At 55.8% G+C, this 12,329-nt stretch overlaps 8 protein-coding genes across 9 annotated transcripts; 3 read left to right on the forward strand and 5 right to left on the reverse strand.

Moving 5' to 3' along the window:
• Nucleotides 1–119: 119 nt before the first annotated feature.
• On the reverse strand, nucleotides 120–2,057 carry H310_05723 (ubiquinone biosynthesis monooxygenase COQ6). The gene is made up of 6 exons (XM_008870533.1): nucleotides 1,433–2,057; nucleotides 1,267–1,380; nucleotides 762–1,198; nucleotides 646–712; nucleotides 339–584; nucleotides 120–283 (listed from the first exon to the last, which is right to left on the reverse strand). Exons 1-6 carry the CDS (start codon nucleotides 1,997–1,999, stop codon nucleotides 251–253), a joined length of 1,464 nt encoding a protein of 487 aa, XP_008868755.1. The 5' UTR covers nucleotides 2,000–2,057; the 3' UTR covers nucleotides 120–250.
• Nucleotides 2,058–2,277: 220 nt separating this feature from the next.
• On the forward strand, nucleotides 2,278–4,602 carry H310_05724 (hypothetical protein). Its single transcript, XM_008870534.1, has 5 exons — nucleotides 2,278–2,473; nucleotides 2,519–2,833; nucleotides 2,888–3,082; nucleotides 3,136–3,228; nucleotides 3,279–4,602. Exons 1-5 carry the CDS (start codon nucleotides 2,346–2,348, stop codon nucleotides 4,534–4,536), a joined length of 1,989 nt encoding a protein of 662 aa, XP_008868756.1. The 5' UTR covers nucleotides 2,278–2,345; the 3' UTR covers nucleotides 4,537–4,602.
• Nucleotides 4,603–4,949: 347 nt separating this feature from the next.
• H310_05725 (hypothetical protein) lies at nucleotides 4,950–6,030 on the reverse strand. The gene is made up of 4 exons (XM_008870535.1): nucleotides 5,895–6,030; nucleotides 5,695–5,845; nucleotides 5,388–5,648; nucleotides 4,950–5,339 (listed from the first exon to the last, which is right to left on the reverse strand). The coding sequence occupies exons 1-4, from the start codon at nucleotides 6,003–6,005 to the stop codon at nucleotides 5,137–5,139; spliced, it is 726 nt and encodes a 241-aa protein (XP_008868757.1). The 5' UTR covers nucleotides 6,006–6,030; the 3' UTR covers nucleotides 4,950–5,136.
• Nucleotides 6,031–6,181: 151 nt separating this feature from the next.
• On the forward strand, nucleotides 6,182–7,542 carry H310_05726 (hypothetical protein). Its single transcript, XM_008870536.1, has one exon. It carries the CDS (start codon nucleotides 6,202–6,204, stop codon nucleotides 7,459–7,461), a length of 1,260 nt encoding a protein of 419 aa, XP_008868758.1. The 5' UTR covers nucleotides 6,182–6,201; the 3' UTR covers nucleotides 7,462–7,542.
• Nucleotides 7,543–7,629: 87 nt separating this feature from the next.
• On the reverse strand, nucleotides 7,630–8,499 carry H310_05727 (hypothetical protein; the record flags this gene model as incomplete). The annotated part of the gene is made up of 1 exon (XM_008870537.1): nucleotides 7,630–8,499. The coding sequence occupies one exon, from the start codon at nucleotides 8,497–8,499 to the stop codon at nucleotides 7,630–7,632; it is 870 nt and encodes a 289-aa protein (XP_008868759.1).
• A 475-nt stretch (nucleotides 8,500–8,974) lies between these two features.
• Nucleotides 8,975–9,962, reverse strand: H310_05728. Of its 2 annotated transcripts, none has more exons than XM_008870538.1 (3): nucleotides 9,895–9,962; nucleotides 9,410–9,831; nucleotides 8,975–9,353 (listed from the first exon to the last, which is right to left on the reverse strand). In XM_008870538.1, exons 1-3 carry the CDS (start codon nucleotides 9,925–9,927, stop codon nucleotides 9,032–9,034), a joined length of 777 nt encoding a protein of 258 aa, XP_008868760.1. In that variant the 5' UTR covers nucleotides 9,928–9,962; the 3' UTR covers nucleotides 8,975–9,031. The 2 variants fall into 2 exon arrangements, with proteins under 2 accessions (XP_008868760.1, XP_008868761.1); XM_008870539.1 differs by having other exon boundaries at nucleotides 9,410–9,848.
• A 153-nt stretch (nucleotides 9,963–10,115) lies between these two features.
• On the reverse strand, nucleotides 10,116–10,759 carry H310_05729 (hypothetical protein). Its single transcript, XM_008870540.1, has one exon. The coding sequence runs from the start codon at nucleotides 10,566–10,568 to the stop codon at nucleotides 10,215–10,217; it is 354 nt and encodes a 117-aa protein (XP_008868762.1). The 5' UTR covers nucleotides 10,569–10,759; the 3' UTR covers nucleotides 10,116–10,214.
• Nucleotides 10,760–10,878: 119 nt separating this feature from the next.
• Nucleotides 10,879–11,981, forward strand: H310_05730 (hypothetical protein). Its single transcript, XM_008870541.1, has 2 exons — nucleotides 10,879–11,033; nucleotides 11,091–11,981. The coding sequence occupies exons 1-2, from the start codon at nucleotides 10,917–10,919 to the stop codon at nucleotides 11,688–11,690; spliced, it is 717 nt and encodes a 238-aa protein (XP_008868763.1). The 5' UTR covers nucleotides 10,879–10,916; the 3' UTR covers nucleotides 11,691–11,981.
• Nucleotides 11,982–12,329: the final 348 nt, after the last annotated feature.

Here is a 12,329-nt window from a genome sequence, read left to right on the forward strand (position 1 = left end):
GTATAATTTCCTGATTCGAATCATCCGGATAACCGAAATAACGCGGGAAAGTTGCAGCATCAGCCACATCAAGTCAGGATGGGGGGGAAGCAGAGTCGCGATGTCCAAGGCGCCGCGTGTATGCACATGGGAAGGTGGATTAACTGTGCAGGAGATATGAATGAGGTACTGGAAGAGCCGAATGCCCTCGCTGCCTCAAGACATGAAGAGATCGAATGATGTCACATCATTGTCGTCATCTATGCATCTATTACAAGCCCATGGCGTACTTCATGATTTGCGTCTGCGAGACAAATGGATGTAAGAGCCACGACAGCATTGTCCATAAATTGGCTTACCTTGACTGGGTCAACGGCGTTCAACGAAGACATGCCGACGTTGCGTGCGACTAGGACGGCGTCAGGGGCAGGGCCAAACAAGTTCTTGAAGCCGTCCATGGCCAATGCCATCGAGATGTTGGCCTTCTTTCGGTCATTGTCGTAGTTTTGCAAGAACTGCTCGTCGCCCAAGTGGACGCCAGCTTGGACGCCTTGCGACAAGAGGTTGCCAAGCGACGTCACGTCCGCCAAACCCAAGTTCAACCCCTACGTCATGCCTCGCATTACGGGCCACGATTGCGACATATATCGTGAACAAAGTACGAACCTGGCCAGCCAAGGGGTGAATCGAGTGCGCGGAATCACCGATCAACGCCACGCCATACTTGGAGTACCTACGACAAACCATCTGGGGTCATCTCACACGAGGGGTCTCCGGCATACCGAGTCGCATGCTGGAGCTTGAGCGGGAACGACACGCGGCGACCGACCGCTTCGGTGGCCTTCGGCGGCGATTGGAATGGATCGGCAAGGGCACCAGCGGCCAAGACCGTTTGCGCGGCCAAGTGAATGCCTTGGAAGAGGTTGCCGAGGATAGGGATTTGCGGAGGCGACGGGGTCTCCGAAGGCTTGTTCAGCGCTTCGTTCAATTCAGCGACAAACTCTTCCGGCGAGATCGACTTGAGTTCAATCGCATGGTTCTCGTTCGTGCTCCACACAACCGACGAGTACCCGTCGCGCAAAGGCAAGAGCGCAATCGGTCCCGAAGGAAGGAAGCGTTGCCACGCAGTCGTGTTGATCTGGTCCGTCTTGACGGTCGCCACCACTGCTTGCTGGTCGTACGTCCAGCCCCATGTGCCGAGAGCAGACAATTTGCGGATCTACGACCGATGGTTGGTTCAAACGATTGAATTTCAGCCAATCAAGGCAAAGATGAACATAAAAGTACCATCGACTTGCCGCCGTCGGCGGCGACGACGAGACGGCTGCGAATCTCCCTGCCGTCTTCCAAATGCACAATGCCGGCGCGTTGGACTTCACCGGGGCCTTCAAAGTTACGCACCTGGCGAAGTCGTAATGGTCAGTACATTGGAGGACAATGAAACGAGGTGTACCTCGGCAGGGCTCAGGACTTGCAACGGGTTTGGGTCGTCCTGGCTCGCGAGTTCTTCCATGCGAAGCGCCAACGCCCGCTGCAACACGCCGTGTTCCAAGACGTACCCGAGATCGCGACCGTTCTTGACTTGGGCCTTGGCCGCATCGAAGCGGATGAATCCATCGCCCATGGCATCCCACACTTGCATGTGGCCGAACGGCGCAATATGTTCGGGCTTGATCTTGTCCCAGACCCCAATCGCTTCAAACAGCTTCTTCGACGCCGGTGTGATCGTGTACACACGAGCGTCCGGGATACCCAACGGTGCGTTGGCATCATCTAACTTGTTAGGAGGCGACGGCTCAATCACGGTGACCTTCTTGCCGTGGAAGACAGGGTTCGACTTGAGGTTGCACGCGAGTGCGCTGCCAACAATGCCACCTCCTACGATCACAACGTCCTGCAGCTCTCGGGCGCGTTGGGCACGTTCGGCCTTGTCCTCTTCGGACCAATAAGCCATTGAGCGGGTGTGCATCGGGGTGCAGATGGACGAGCGGAGCTTGCGTTGCACATGTCGAGGGAGCATGATGCCGAGCGGGGAACGAGGCGCGATGTCCAAGAATTCGACTCGAATGACAGGCGGCGGGTGGAACGATCTTTTTGTCCAATCATATGAAATGAGTTGACAAATTCATCCAATCAATTCGGCGATAAAGCCGACGAATCAACGTCCAGATTCGTCCGAATTTCATCAAATTACATGGTGTATCGGTCAATAATATTATTTTCGTCAACCCAGCATACATTATGCAAGACAAAGCGATAGCCATTACGTTGAGCCATTTTATGTCCGAGCCTGCCACAGCAGCGCCAACCAACAGGCACGCTGTCCCATTGCATAGATACGCCGCACACTCGATTGCTCGCCTGCCATGTCGGTCACGCCTGGGTGCAATATTGCGATCAAGAACCTCCCCCATGATATGGGCAAGGAGAGCCTCCGGCCTCTCTTCAAGAAGTTTGGCAAAATCAACCTCCTCCACGTCGCGAACGGGGTTGCGTACGTGGCGCTCTGACGTGACGAACAACCTGATCTTTGGCATAGGGCGATTGAGTTTCAAAAGCCTACGTCTGCAACGACATCCGTCACGTCCATGAACAACGCTGTGGTTGGCGGCCAACGCATCTTCGTCGCGCTCACGTCCGAGCCTGTGCCGTCGGTGAAGCGTGGCACAGCACCAGCAGCTCCGTCGCCAGCCACAACGGCCAAACCGACCAAATCCATCGCAAAGGCCACACCTGTCGCTGCTGCCGCGGCGCCTGAGACTACGACGGCTTCAGCCACCGACGCCAACAAAGCCTTTACGAAAACGTGCTATCATTTCCGAAAAGGCCGCTGCAGCAAAGGCGACGCCTGCACGTACGTAGTTCGACACGTAAACACTACTGTCGTGCATTTGTCACCATGCCACAGGTACCTCCACACACGTAAGCTGTGCCCAACGGTCGAGTTCGGTGGCGTATGCACTCGCATGGACGAGTGCATCTACTCGCACGACCCCGCCAATGCTGTGCCGAGTGCCACCAAGTCTGACGTGGCCAACAAGTCGCAAACGCTCTGCCATCGAATCGCACTGGGAGGGAACTGCAGCTACGGCGACAAGTGCCGGTACGTCTTGCATCGATATTGGCCTCCCTTCATTCGACTGTGCGTGGCCGTAGGTTCAGCCACGACCCTGACACGGCGCTCAAAGGTCGATTGAACGTTTTGTGCAAAAACTTGGCCAAGGGCTGCCGCAAAGGCGACAAGTGCTGGTAATGCTGCCACCCTCGGTTGTGTTGCTTCATTCCCAGCGTGTGTGCAGGTTCAGTCACGACCCAACGACTGCTGTCGCCGCCAAGCGCCCGTCGGAAGACAGTCAGGCTGCAGAGACTTCCGTTGCTGCAATGTCGCCTCCTCCCACCAAGAAAGCAAAGACCGGTATAACGTCAGAGTTCTCGAAAACCCAACCCGCCACGTCATCGTCTGAAAACAAGTCGCCTGCAGCCACTTGCGGGGAATGCACAAAGGCCACGGCCACTATCACGTGTGCGCAATGCGAGGCTGGTCTATGTGCCGCCTGCGACGCTTCCCTGCATGCATCCCGCATCATGTCCAAACATGTTCGCGCCGCGGTGCCGCAAGTCGAAGAGGCCGCTCCGTGCGGTGAATGCCGCGGGGCGGCCGCCACTGTCCATTGCGTGCAGTGCGACGTCGACTACTGCAGTAAATGCAGCTGGTCCGTCCACGAGTTCAAGGTGTTCCGCACGCATCGTCGCGAAGCTTTGAAGGTCCAAACCTCTGCAGCCGTTGCTATGAACACCACCGCCGCGCCGTCGGCATCGGCGAAGCCGTCCGTTCGAGCCACCTCACCTACCAAGACCCAGCACCCGACCAGCAACGTTCGCGCTTACCCCAAGACTGAACTCCCGAACGACTCGAGTGATGACAGCGACGAACCCCCGGCGAAAGTACAAAAGCCGGCCGCAGCGGCGTCAGTGAAGAAAACTTCTGTGCACACCCCCAAGTTGGAACTCACCTCCGACTCGAGCTCCGACGAGAGCGAAGTCGAAGCGAACCCTGCTGCGAAAACCACGGCAATGCCGTCGACAAAGGTGACCGACCTGTCGAGCGAAGACGAGAGCGATTTCGACGATGAGAAGCCCGTGGTGCCGGTCAAGAAGGCTGTGCCTGCCCCCAAGACTGCTCTTTCCAGCGACAGCGATGATTCATCGGATGACGTCGAGGCTGCCAATGTTTCCGTGAAGCCGACAGTCCCCAAAACCGCGCTTTCAAACGACGATGGCGCAGTCAAACAGCAGCCGCCTGCCAAGAAGGCGGCCGCCGTCTCGGCCGACAGCTCGCACAGCCTCGTCAAGAAGATCGAGGAGTATGCGGCGTCCTCAAGCACGGACACTTTGCACCTGAGCCCATCCCTCAACAGCTACGAGCGGTTGCTGGCCCACGACTGCGCCGAGCGCCTTGGTCTTTCCCACGAGAGCGTCGGGCAGGGCTTGGAACGGCACATCACGATCGGCCGCGGCGCCCCCAGGAAGAAGTCATGGAGTAAAAATCGATCGTAGGAGAGGACGCAACACAGGATTTCTCGATTTTGTATCCAACGTGTACTCGAATTTCGTTCCACCCAACTCGACGTTATCAACACATTGGCAAGTGGAATAAACTGCACTCGACGCAAGACCTCCATCCACGTGGAGGGAAGCTGGTCCGTGGGCTGCATCCCTTGCGCTCCATGCCACGTGGATAGATACGCCACGCCGTCGTTGGAGTCGTGGAGCGTCTATGTCGACGCGTGCATCGTTGGATGCTCCGGTGGTTTTCAGAGTCGCTCGGCACACCATCTCCAGACGCAATGGCAAACGTGTGCAAAACGGCATGGAAGTCCGTCGCGCTCGGAACCTGTAGACGGAATGTGACGCTTCAAACCTGGCCATTCCCCACGGGTGCGACGTAAGCGTATCGAAAGTGCATGTAACAGGGATGAAAAAATGAGCTCGGCACACGAAAAGTTGTCAAGCGGACCATCCGTCCACCACCGGGATGTCGATGGATTCTATCGGACTCATGGCATGTCCTCTAAATATGACGGATCGAACTTTGCACGTTTTTGAGGACGAAGCGCAACAATCTCAACACGATGTTTCGCTCGCGACAACGCCCTGTTATTCTTCGTCAAAGATGGAGGTGGGCGCCCCAAACTTGGCCCCGAAAAAAACTTGGGATGGGTCGAGTCGCGGCGATGGCGGCTGCGAGTTTTCGGCGGCGGCATAGCCAGAGGCAACCACAACCGGCACGGAGTACCGATCGGGTATGTCGAGCGCGTGGCGCACCCACGTCTCGTCAAATCCTTCCATGACGCAGCTCCCTGCGACAGGGCATGTGAGTGCAAAGTCCCATGAGAAATGAAGTGTACCAATGCCGTGGGATTCCGCCGCTAAAATGTATTGACTCACGGCCAGCATGGTCGACTTGTACGACCATGCTATCGTCGGCACGTACGTCGGGACAGGTTGAAAGGGCGTGAGCGCCGTCGAAATGCCGCTGCGAATGACGCCTGCCAGGTGGCCTTCGCCGCCAAAGAAACGGAGCTTCAGGGGGAGTTGTTGAATGTCCGCGGTCGACTGGCCCGCTGTGGCCATCATTTCTTGGATTGCAGGCACCCGCTTGCTCGGTTCTATCATCTCATCATCCCTACCACAAACCAACAGTGCTGGCCATACCCAGGTCGGCGGCAAAGACGGCGATGAGCGGTGCTTCCTTCACCTTGCGCACATTGTCTCCGAGCATAGCGGCACTCAACGCGTTTCGATCCGTGGGATCTTGCACCAACATGCATGCGTATGGTTGGAGATTGAACCCGCTCGGTGCGCGCTGAAGAGCGCACACAGTGAGACTGTCATGCAAGGCTTGAGGGATGTACCTGCGTCGTGAGGAGGATGTCCTTGAGGATGTCCTTCGGAATGTCTTTGTTCTGGAACTTGTACAGGGAACGCCGCTGCCGCGCCAACGACCGAAAGGCTTGCGCAGCCATCACAAGGAAATGTCCACAACGTTTCTTGTTCAATTGTAAAGTTTAATTGGTCAAATATATGATACATGGGCCAATCCTATATTCAAACGACAAGTAAAAGCTTGTAAATTAAGCCAATCACAAATCAAATCAATAATGATTGGTCTATAACAAGCCAATCATTTCAGTTTTTTCTGTTTCCACCAAACGGCCAAAGATGGATCTACAAGTCGGCCAACGATGCGAAATCAGCGGTAAGCGCCGCGGCGAGATCGCTTACATTGGGGCCGTCCAAGGCATTCCGCCTGGTGAATGGGTAGGCGTCCGATTGGACATGCCCTTTGGCAAGAATGATGGGTCCCAAGGATCACAGCGGTACTTTGATTGCAAGCCGCTACACGGCGTGTTTGTGCGGCCAGACAGTGTCAACGTGTCTGGGGAATTTCCACCCTTCCTGGTCGTCCATGACGACGTATCACTGGAGGAAAAAGTCCGACTTGTCGAGGACGCACGAGCTGCCCAACGTGAACAAACAAGTCAGCGGCAGAAAGCACAGGTGTCGACTACGTCGGGCACTTCACGAGCGGAAGCAGTCGATGCGTTCTGGTCCGAATTCAGCGAGAAAGAGGCCAACGTATGGCGTACACTCGACACTATCGAAGGTTCATCGACAAATGTCAGTTCCGCCCTCGACGCTTTGTGCACGCACACGCACGCGCTGCGTGATCTCGCTGCTGCCGCAACACTGTACCTCCCCCCTTACGACATTCGGGCAACGCAAGCACTGACCCAACGCCTCATGCAAGCCATCGAAGCCAAGCGAACGGCTCTTGCCCCGCGGAAGAAATTCACGTTCAAGGCACGGGCAAAGCTGAAGACGGCTGGTGGCATCCCACTACCTCCACCACCACAGCCTCTTGTGCCGTTTGCACCTTCGAATCCAGCGCATGACCACGAACTGGAGTACGCTGACCAGGCCCATGCGGTCCTGCACATCACGGCGGCTGACAGCCCCGACTTGAGTCTTGCTCGTCTTTCCCACTGCATTGTCGTGATCCGAGTGCCGACGTCGGCCGTCCGTGGCACCGAACTGTCGCATTGCACCATTTACACGGGCCCGATCCACGGATCGTTGTGGCTAGAAAACTGCAGCAACTGCACGTTTGTTGTTGCGTGTCGCCAGTTGCGTGTACACCACACAACGTCGTCGTCATTCTACCTCCGCGTCAAGAGCCACCCGATCATCGAGGATTGCGCGACCCTCGGGTTTACGAGCTACGCCCTCCAGTACGACGGCCTTGCCGCGCAACTGGACTCTGCAGATTTGGCCACGGACACGGGGCTGTGGGCCCAAGTGCATGACTTCAAATGGCTGCGCCAGACGCCATCACCGCATTGGCGCGTCCTCGACGATCGCGAACGCGTCCATGGTGTGGATCCAAAGGTCGCGTCGCTAGTCTCGTTGGAATCGAATTGAAAGGAATGCCAGTACTCTATAAAGAAAGTCATTCGTCGAGTAAGCTGCAACAACGCGTACGAGACATTTTGTTGCGAGCCCACTCGGTTCCAAGGGTTATACCATGGTCAAGAGCTTGTCGCTAGCGACGATTGACAGAGGAGGGATTTTTTCGACGGAGTGTGGCACCTAGAGCTGGTCCAGTGCCCTGCACGTGTGGTCCCAGAACACGAGCTCTCCGATGAACGATGCGATGACCTGCCACACAACCATCGGGACATTCTCTCTTCCTGGCGTCCACACGTCAAGGCCCTTCACGTACATGGCGGCAACGTCCACGACGAGCGATCGAGGCACTGGTTGGGGAAATAAGCACCACTTGGACGGATGGGCAAGCTTGGCTGCCACCGGCACGAGCCTCTCGAGTTCGTGGCGCGTGTGGCTAAAGTAGAGGCCGCGGCGACTGTCGGTCGAGTTCAAATATTCCATGAGCAAGCTCCATCCTCGGTGGCAGTCCATCGATTTGGTTCGAACGATGCAATTGCGCGACATCGTGGGGAGAAATCCCCCGCCTTCGTGTGGCACGTACATGTGCGTGAGCGACGCATCGTGCCACTGAATGAACGTGTGGCCGACATTGCCGTCGCCGCAGCACGTCGCGACCACGTCGTGTGTGTCGCGATGCCTCACGACCGCATAGAACCCCGTGGCTTCGTCCTCGCTCCCCTCCGAGTACAGCATGGCAAATGGAAACCGGCGGCCCGCCGCGTCCACAACATCGTAGCTGATGTGCGTAAACACGCACAGAAACGAACGATCGGCCTGGTTTGTCGTCACGGCGCGGAGGTGGAGGATGTGTCTGCAGATCTGGCTTTCGACGTGCGCCCGCTCGTCGTGCGCAAACACGCCGCCCTCGCGCATCTTGGTGACGGGAAAACTCTCGACAGTATTCATGTCGATGTCATACACACCTTGCGCATCTTCCAGCGAGTCCCACATCGTCCAAAACACGATGAATCCACGCGGCACGAGATACCATCGGGCGGCAACTTGGCCCATGTAGCCATGTACGAGGCACACGACTGCGTCTTGCAGCCAACTCGGCTGGGTGAACCAAGGAACGTGCCCTTTCACACTCAACCGCATGTGCCCAACTGAACAGGACATGGCGCATCGACGACAAACCCGTTGGCCCGGTGGTGCGGACATGGCAGTTGGCCTCATTCCGCCGGGCAGAGGTACAACTGGCAGATCGCATCCTTTCCATCGTTACGTCGAGTTCACAGACCAATGCAGTGGTGCGCCGCTTCCAATGTTGCTGTAACAACGAGCACACAATTCGGTTCCAAGATAAAAGGAGCAGCCAGATACTGCGAATTGTCGTCATCACCATTGAGTGGACGACGCGAGTGTCCTTGGCTTGGTTCATCGCTGCATCCACTCGTGGGCGCCGGTGAGCTAGCTCTATTTGCGTGATCGACTGGCACATTTGACGCTAGCGTGTGGTGCCTTTCCAGTTGTGACGACAAGGGCGACAAAGCCATGAGATTTCAAGGACAGGCGAGGGAACAGTGTGTGCATTCGGCGTATATCAGTGGTGTTTCTTGGCCTTTTTGGCCTTTTTGACAGGCAAAATGAGTTCTTCGTTGGCTTCGTCGACCTCGGCCTTCTTCGCCTTCTTTGTGGCGACAACGGGCACGACGTCGTCGTCATCGACTTTCTGCTTCTTCGACTTCTTCTTTTGTACAGGGGCTTCCACGACGTCGTCTTCGAACGCAACATGCTTTCTCTTGGGGACCTTGGCGGTTTTCTTGCTCGATGACGCTTTCTTTGGTGACTTGACCGCATCTGCCACCGGCTGAAGCGATCGCATGGAACCATCGATCGAGATCACCCCGTGGGCCACGTGTACTCTACAATGGCAGCAGCATCCAAGTCAAGAATAAGTAGGAACCAAGCGAGAACGTACTTGACCACGCGGAACTCGACCGAGTCGTCAACGGCAATCGCGCTCGAATCCTGGCCAATCCATGCGTCTTCGTGGTAGTTGTGGACGAAGCCAGATGGCATTTCCGTGGCGGCGATCGACACGTTGAACACTCCTGCCAATAGCAGACCAATGTGGTTGCTCCCGACCTTGCTCACGGTCCCTGTCAATTGCATGCCTGGAGTCGGGCGAAACACGAGCGCGTCCGCCGCGATGCGCACGTGGATGTATGGCGTTTCATTGATAATGTGGCCATATGGATTGATCACTTGCAGCGAGTTAAATGCCAAGAGCACGCCTTGCACAGGATCGCAGTACTTCATCAGCATGAGGTTCAACTGGTCTTCCAGCCCCTTCTTCGCGTTCTGGATATGGTACGGCGCCAAGCTGCAGCTCATCACCAGCTACGTAGAGCAGAGTCCTGCTGCATGAGCACACAACTGCATCCAGACTTTGAGGCTTCTTACCTTGGCCTTGGCGAACGCCGTCGTCGTCGCCATCCTCCTTGGCCAGGTTGTTCAATTTTGCATCGACCAGTCGTGAGCACCAATCGGTCTCGGCCATTTGAAAAATCCGGATAAAGACGGACGATCCGGTTAAAGATATTTCCCACGGAGAACGGGTCCGAGCGGCGGCATGTAGCCGCCGCTCGCGAGGCCCCGCGAAACGCGCAGATGGAGGCAGAGCTTTATGGATAAGAAAGATTGCGCAGCGGCGTTGGTCATTTATAGGGACGATGTTATCTAGCCTGAGATGCATATCGAGAAAAGTAGCGCCACCTACAACATCACCATGGCATGGTGCGCGGATTAGGGGCTTTACGGGTGACGCCACAGCAGCACGGAGATCGATCACGATGGGCCTTGTTACTGGTGCCGTGCAATGCGATAGTGGGTGTCGCGAGATGCTGCACCTGAATGGATGTCGCTTGGTGCAGCCACACCACAAGAACGGGTGTGTCGCTATCAGTAGTCTCCAATTTCATGGTCCCCGACATAGTCTTGAAGGACGTCGTCGACTTTTGGAGGGGAGGCCGCCTCGTTTGACACAACGGTAATGGGCATTGGGACGGCGACAGCCATTGCAGCCTTGATTCTAGCGTCACGTTCCTCGGCGCGAAGTCGCTGTAGGCGATCCGCATCCAGCTTCGCCTGGAGAGCCTTTTGTTCCATCATGAGGATGTCAATCTGCGCTAGTGCCATAGCCTTCGCCTTCTGGACGCGCGTCAAGTCGGCCTCGAGCGCCTTCAGTTCGGCGTCCATCTTGACGACGGTCCTTGGCGCTGTGGCAACTTGACCAATCAGGACGACGACGCCTCAAGAATTTTTTTGGGACGAGGGAGGTGATTTTCGGTTTATTATAATTCATTTTCATGATGATGATTAATAGTCTGTGTTTGGTTCGTTTATTTATTTAAATTGCGTGATGCAGGTTTAAAATTTCACGACATTAATCGAGTGGCCCAAACACAATACAACCAACAAGGACAATGGCGGACAACCTGCCCGTTCCCGGACATGCCGAAGAAGTTGCGGCGCCGCCCGCCCCTGAAGATGTCGCTGCCATGTTTGACTTGAAGAAGAAGAGAAAGAAGACCACGAAGAAGGTGCGTCAAACGATCTTGTTTGCAAACATTGTAAGCACGTTGATGTATGTCGAGTAGAAAACCAAAGACGATGCTGGGGACGCTGCCAACGACGATGATGCGGCCGCTGCCGATGCATCTGCTGCTACTAGTACGGACAAGAAAGATTCTGGTGAAGCCGTTGCCAGCACGACCTGCACGTACACGTACGAAGAAATGCTGGATCGCATCATGAACAAACTGCACGAGAACAACCCGGATTTGGCGGACCGCAAGAAAGCGATTATCAAGCCGCCGCAGCTCATGCGTGTCGGCACGAAGAAGACGTTGTGGGTCAATTTCCAGGAAATCTGCAAGATGATGCACCGCAATCCTGATCACGTGCTGCAATTCACGCTGTCCGAATTGGGGACGGACGGTAACTTGGACGGGACGCAGCGCCTGATCATCCGCGGCCGATACGTGCCCAAGTACATTGAGTCGCTGCTGCGCAAGTACATCACTGAGTACGTGACGTGCCAAATGTGCCGCTCGCCCAACACGACCTTGACCCGCGACAACGTTACGCGATTGCATTTCGTCAACTGCCAAGAATGCGAATCGAGCCGCTCCGTCGCCGTCATCCGATCGGGTTTTCATGCCACCACGCGTGCCGATCGTCGGGCGGCCAAGAAGTAGGAACAAAAATACAGATGCGAAGTTGGATACAACGTGCGGTTGGCCCTGTCGAGGCATTGCTTGGGAATCTCTCACATGCAGTCACACCATGCATCCATCCCATGCACGACATCAGGAATGCCGCCGTTCTCAACAAGGGAGAAATCCCTGCTGCTATGGACTACTGCAGCAAGGATGTGCATCATTCGAACGTGTACAGCAATGATCCCTGCAAGCAGAGATGACGATCTGTTGGGTCGTCATGCCGTTCGATGGAGGGTGTGGCTGGCTGATGGATTCGCGGCTGCTGTAGATCCACGTCTCTGTCGTGTAGGTCCAATGCGTTGGCGTTAAACTGCATGATTCAAGGATGATGTGGCCTTCATTCGATCGATCCCAGAACGTTTTTTTCGAGGTTTTTCTCGACTTTTTCTCGCCCGTTCGGTTACTTCACCGTTACACCGACCTGACCTTTCTGGGGACACGCAATCTGATTGGTCAGTTTCTTAAATATCGCTCATTGATTGGTCCGCGCTCGATCGTCACCGTACGAGATCAGGAGCAGGCGAGATGGCTTCGAGCCCGTCGAACAGGACGGGATTTCTGGAATGACCCGACGCTGCATCGTGCTCCCGTGTTTGTGTCGTTTGGCACAACGTC

The sequence above is a fragment of the Aphanomyces invadans genome (assembly GCF_000520115.1).
Source record: "Aphanomyces invadans strain NJM9701 unplaced genomic scaffold supercont1.10, whole genome shotgun sequence".
Lineage (NCBI taxonomy): Eukaryota > Oomycota > Saprolegniomycetes > Saprolegniales > Verrucalvaceae > Aphanomyces > Aphanomyces invadans.

Bases quoted from the DNA above. Each gene is read 5' to 3' on its own strand.
- H310_05726 (XM_008870536.1), top strand. From the start codon at position 6,202: ATGGATCTACAAGTCGGCCAACGATGCGAAATCAGCGGTAAGCGCCGC.
- H310_05730 (XM_008870541.1), top strand. From the start codon at position 10,917: ATGGCGGACAACCTGCCCGTTCCCGGACATGCCGAAGAAGTTGCGGCG. The intron at 11,034-11,090 runs GTGCGTCAAACG...TATGTCGAGTAG, and splicing joins GAAAGAAGACCACGAAGAAG to AAAACCAAAGACGATGCTGG.
- H310_05723 (XM_008870533.1), bottom strand. From the start codon at position 1,999: ATGCTCCCTCGACATGTGCAACGCAAGCTCCGCTCGTCCATCTGCACC. The intron at 713-761 runs GTATGCCGGAGA...GGTTTGTCGTAG, and splicing joins AAGCTCCAGCATGCGACTCG to GTACTCCAAGTATGGCGTGG. The intron at 284-338 runs GTAAGCCAATTT...TTTGTCTCGCAG, and splicing joins ACGCCGTTGACCCAGTCAAG to ACGCAAATCATGAAGTACGC.
- H310_05725 (XM_008870535.1), bottom strand. From the start codon at position 6,005: ATGGCTGCGCAAGCCTTTCGGTCGTTGGCGCGGCAGCGGCGTTCCCTG. The intron at 5,846-5,894 runs GTACATCCCTCA...TGCGCTCTTCAG, and splicing joins ACATCCTCCTCACGACGCAG to CGCGCACCGAGCGGGTTCAA. The intron at 5,340-5,387 runs GTACACTTCATT...GCCCTGTCGCAG, and splicing joins GGCGGAATCCCACGGCATTG to GGAGCTGCGTCATGGAAGGA.
- H310_05724 (XM_008870534.1), top strand. From the start codon at position 2,346: ATGTCGGTCACGCCTGGGTGCAATATTGCGATCAAGAACCTCCCCCAT. The intron at 3,083-3,135 runs GTACGTCTTGCA...GCGTGGCCGTAG, and splicing joins AGCTACGGCGACAAGTGCCG to GTTCAGCCACGACCCTGACA. The intron at 3,229-3,278 runs GTAATGCTGCCA...GCGTGTGTGCAG, and splicing joins CGCAAAGGCGACAAGTGCTG to GTTCAGTCACGACCCAACGA.
- H310_05728 (XM_008870538.1), bottom strand. From the start codon at position 9,927: ATGGCGACGACGACGGCGTTCGCCAAGGCCAAG. The intron at 9,832-9,894 runs GTAAGAAGCCTC...TGCTCTACGTAG, and splicing joins CGGCGTTCGCCAAGGCCAAG to CTGGTGATGAGCTGCAGCTT. The intron at 9,354-9,409 runs GTACGTTCTCGC...CTGCCATTGTAG, and splicing joins GTCGAGTTCCGCGTGGTCAA to AGTACACGTGGCCCACGGGG.
- H310_05729 (XM_008870540.1), bottom strand. From the start codon at position 10,568: ATGCGGATCGCCTACAGCGACTTCGCGCCGAGGAACGTGACGCTAGAA.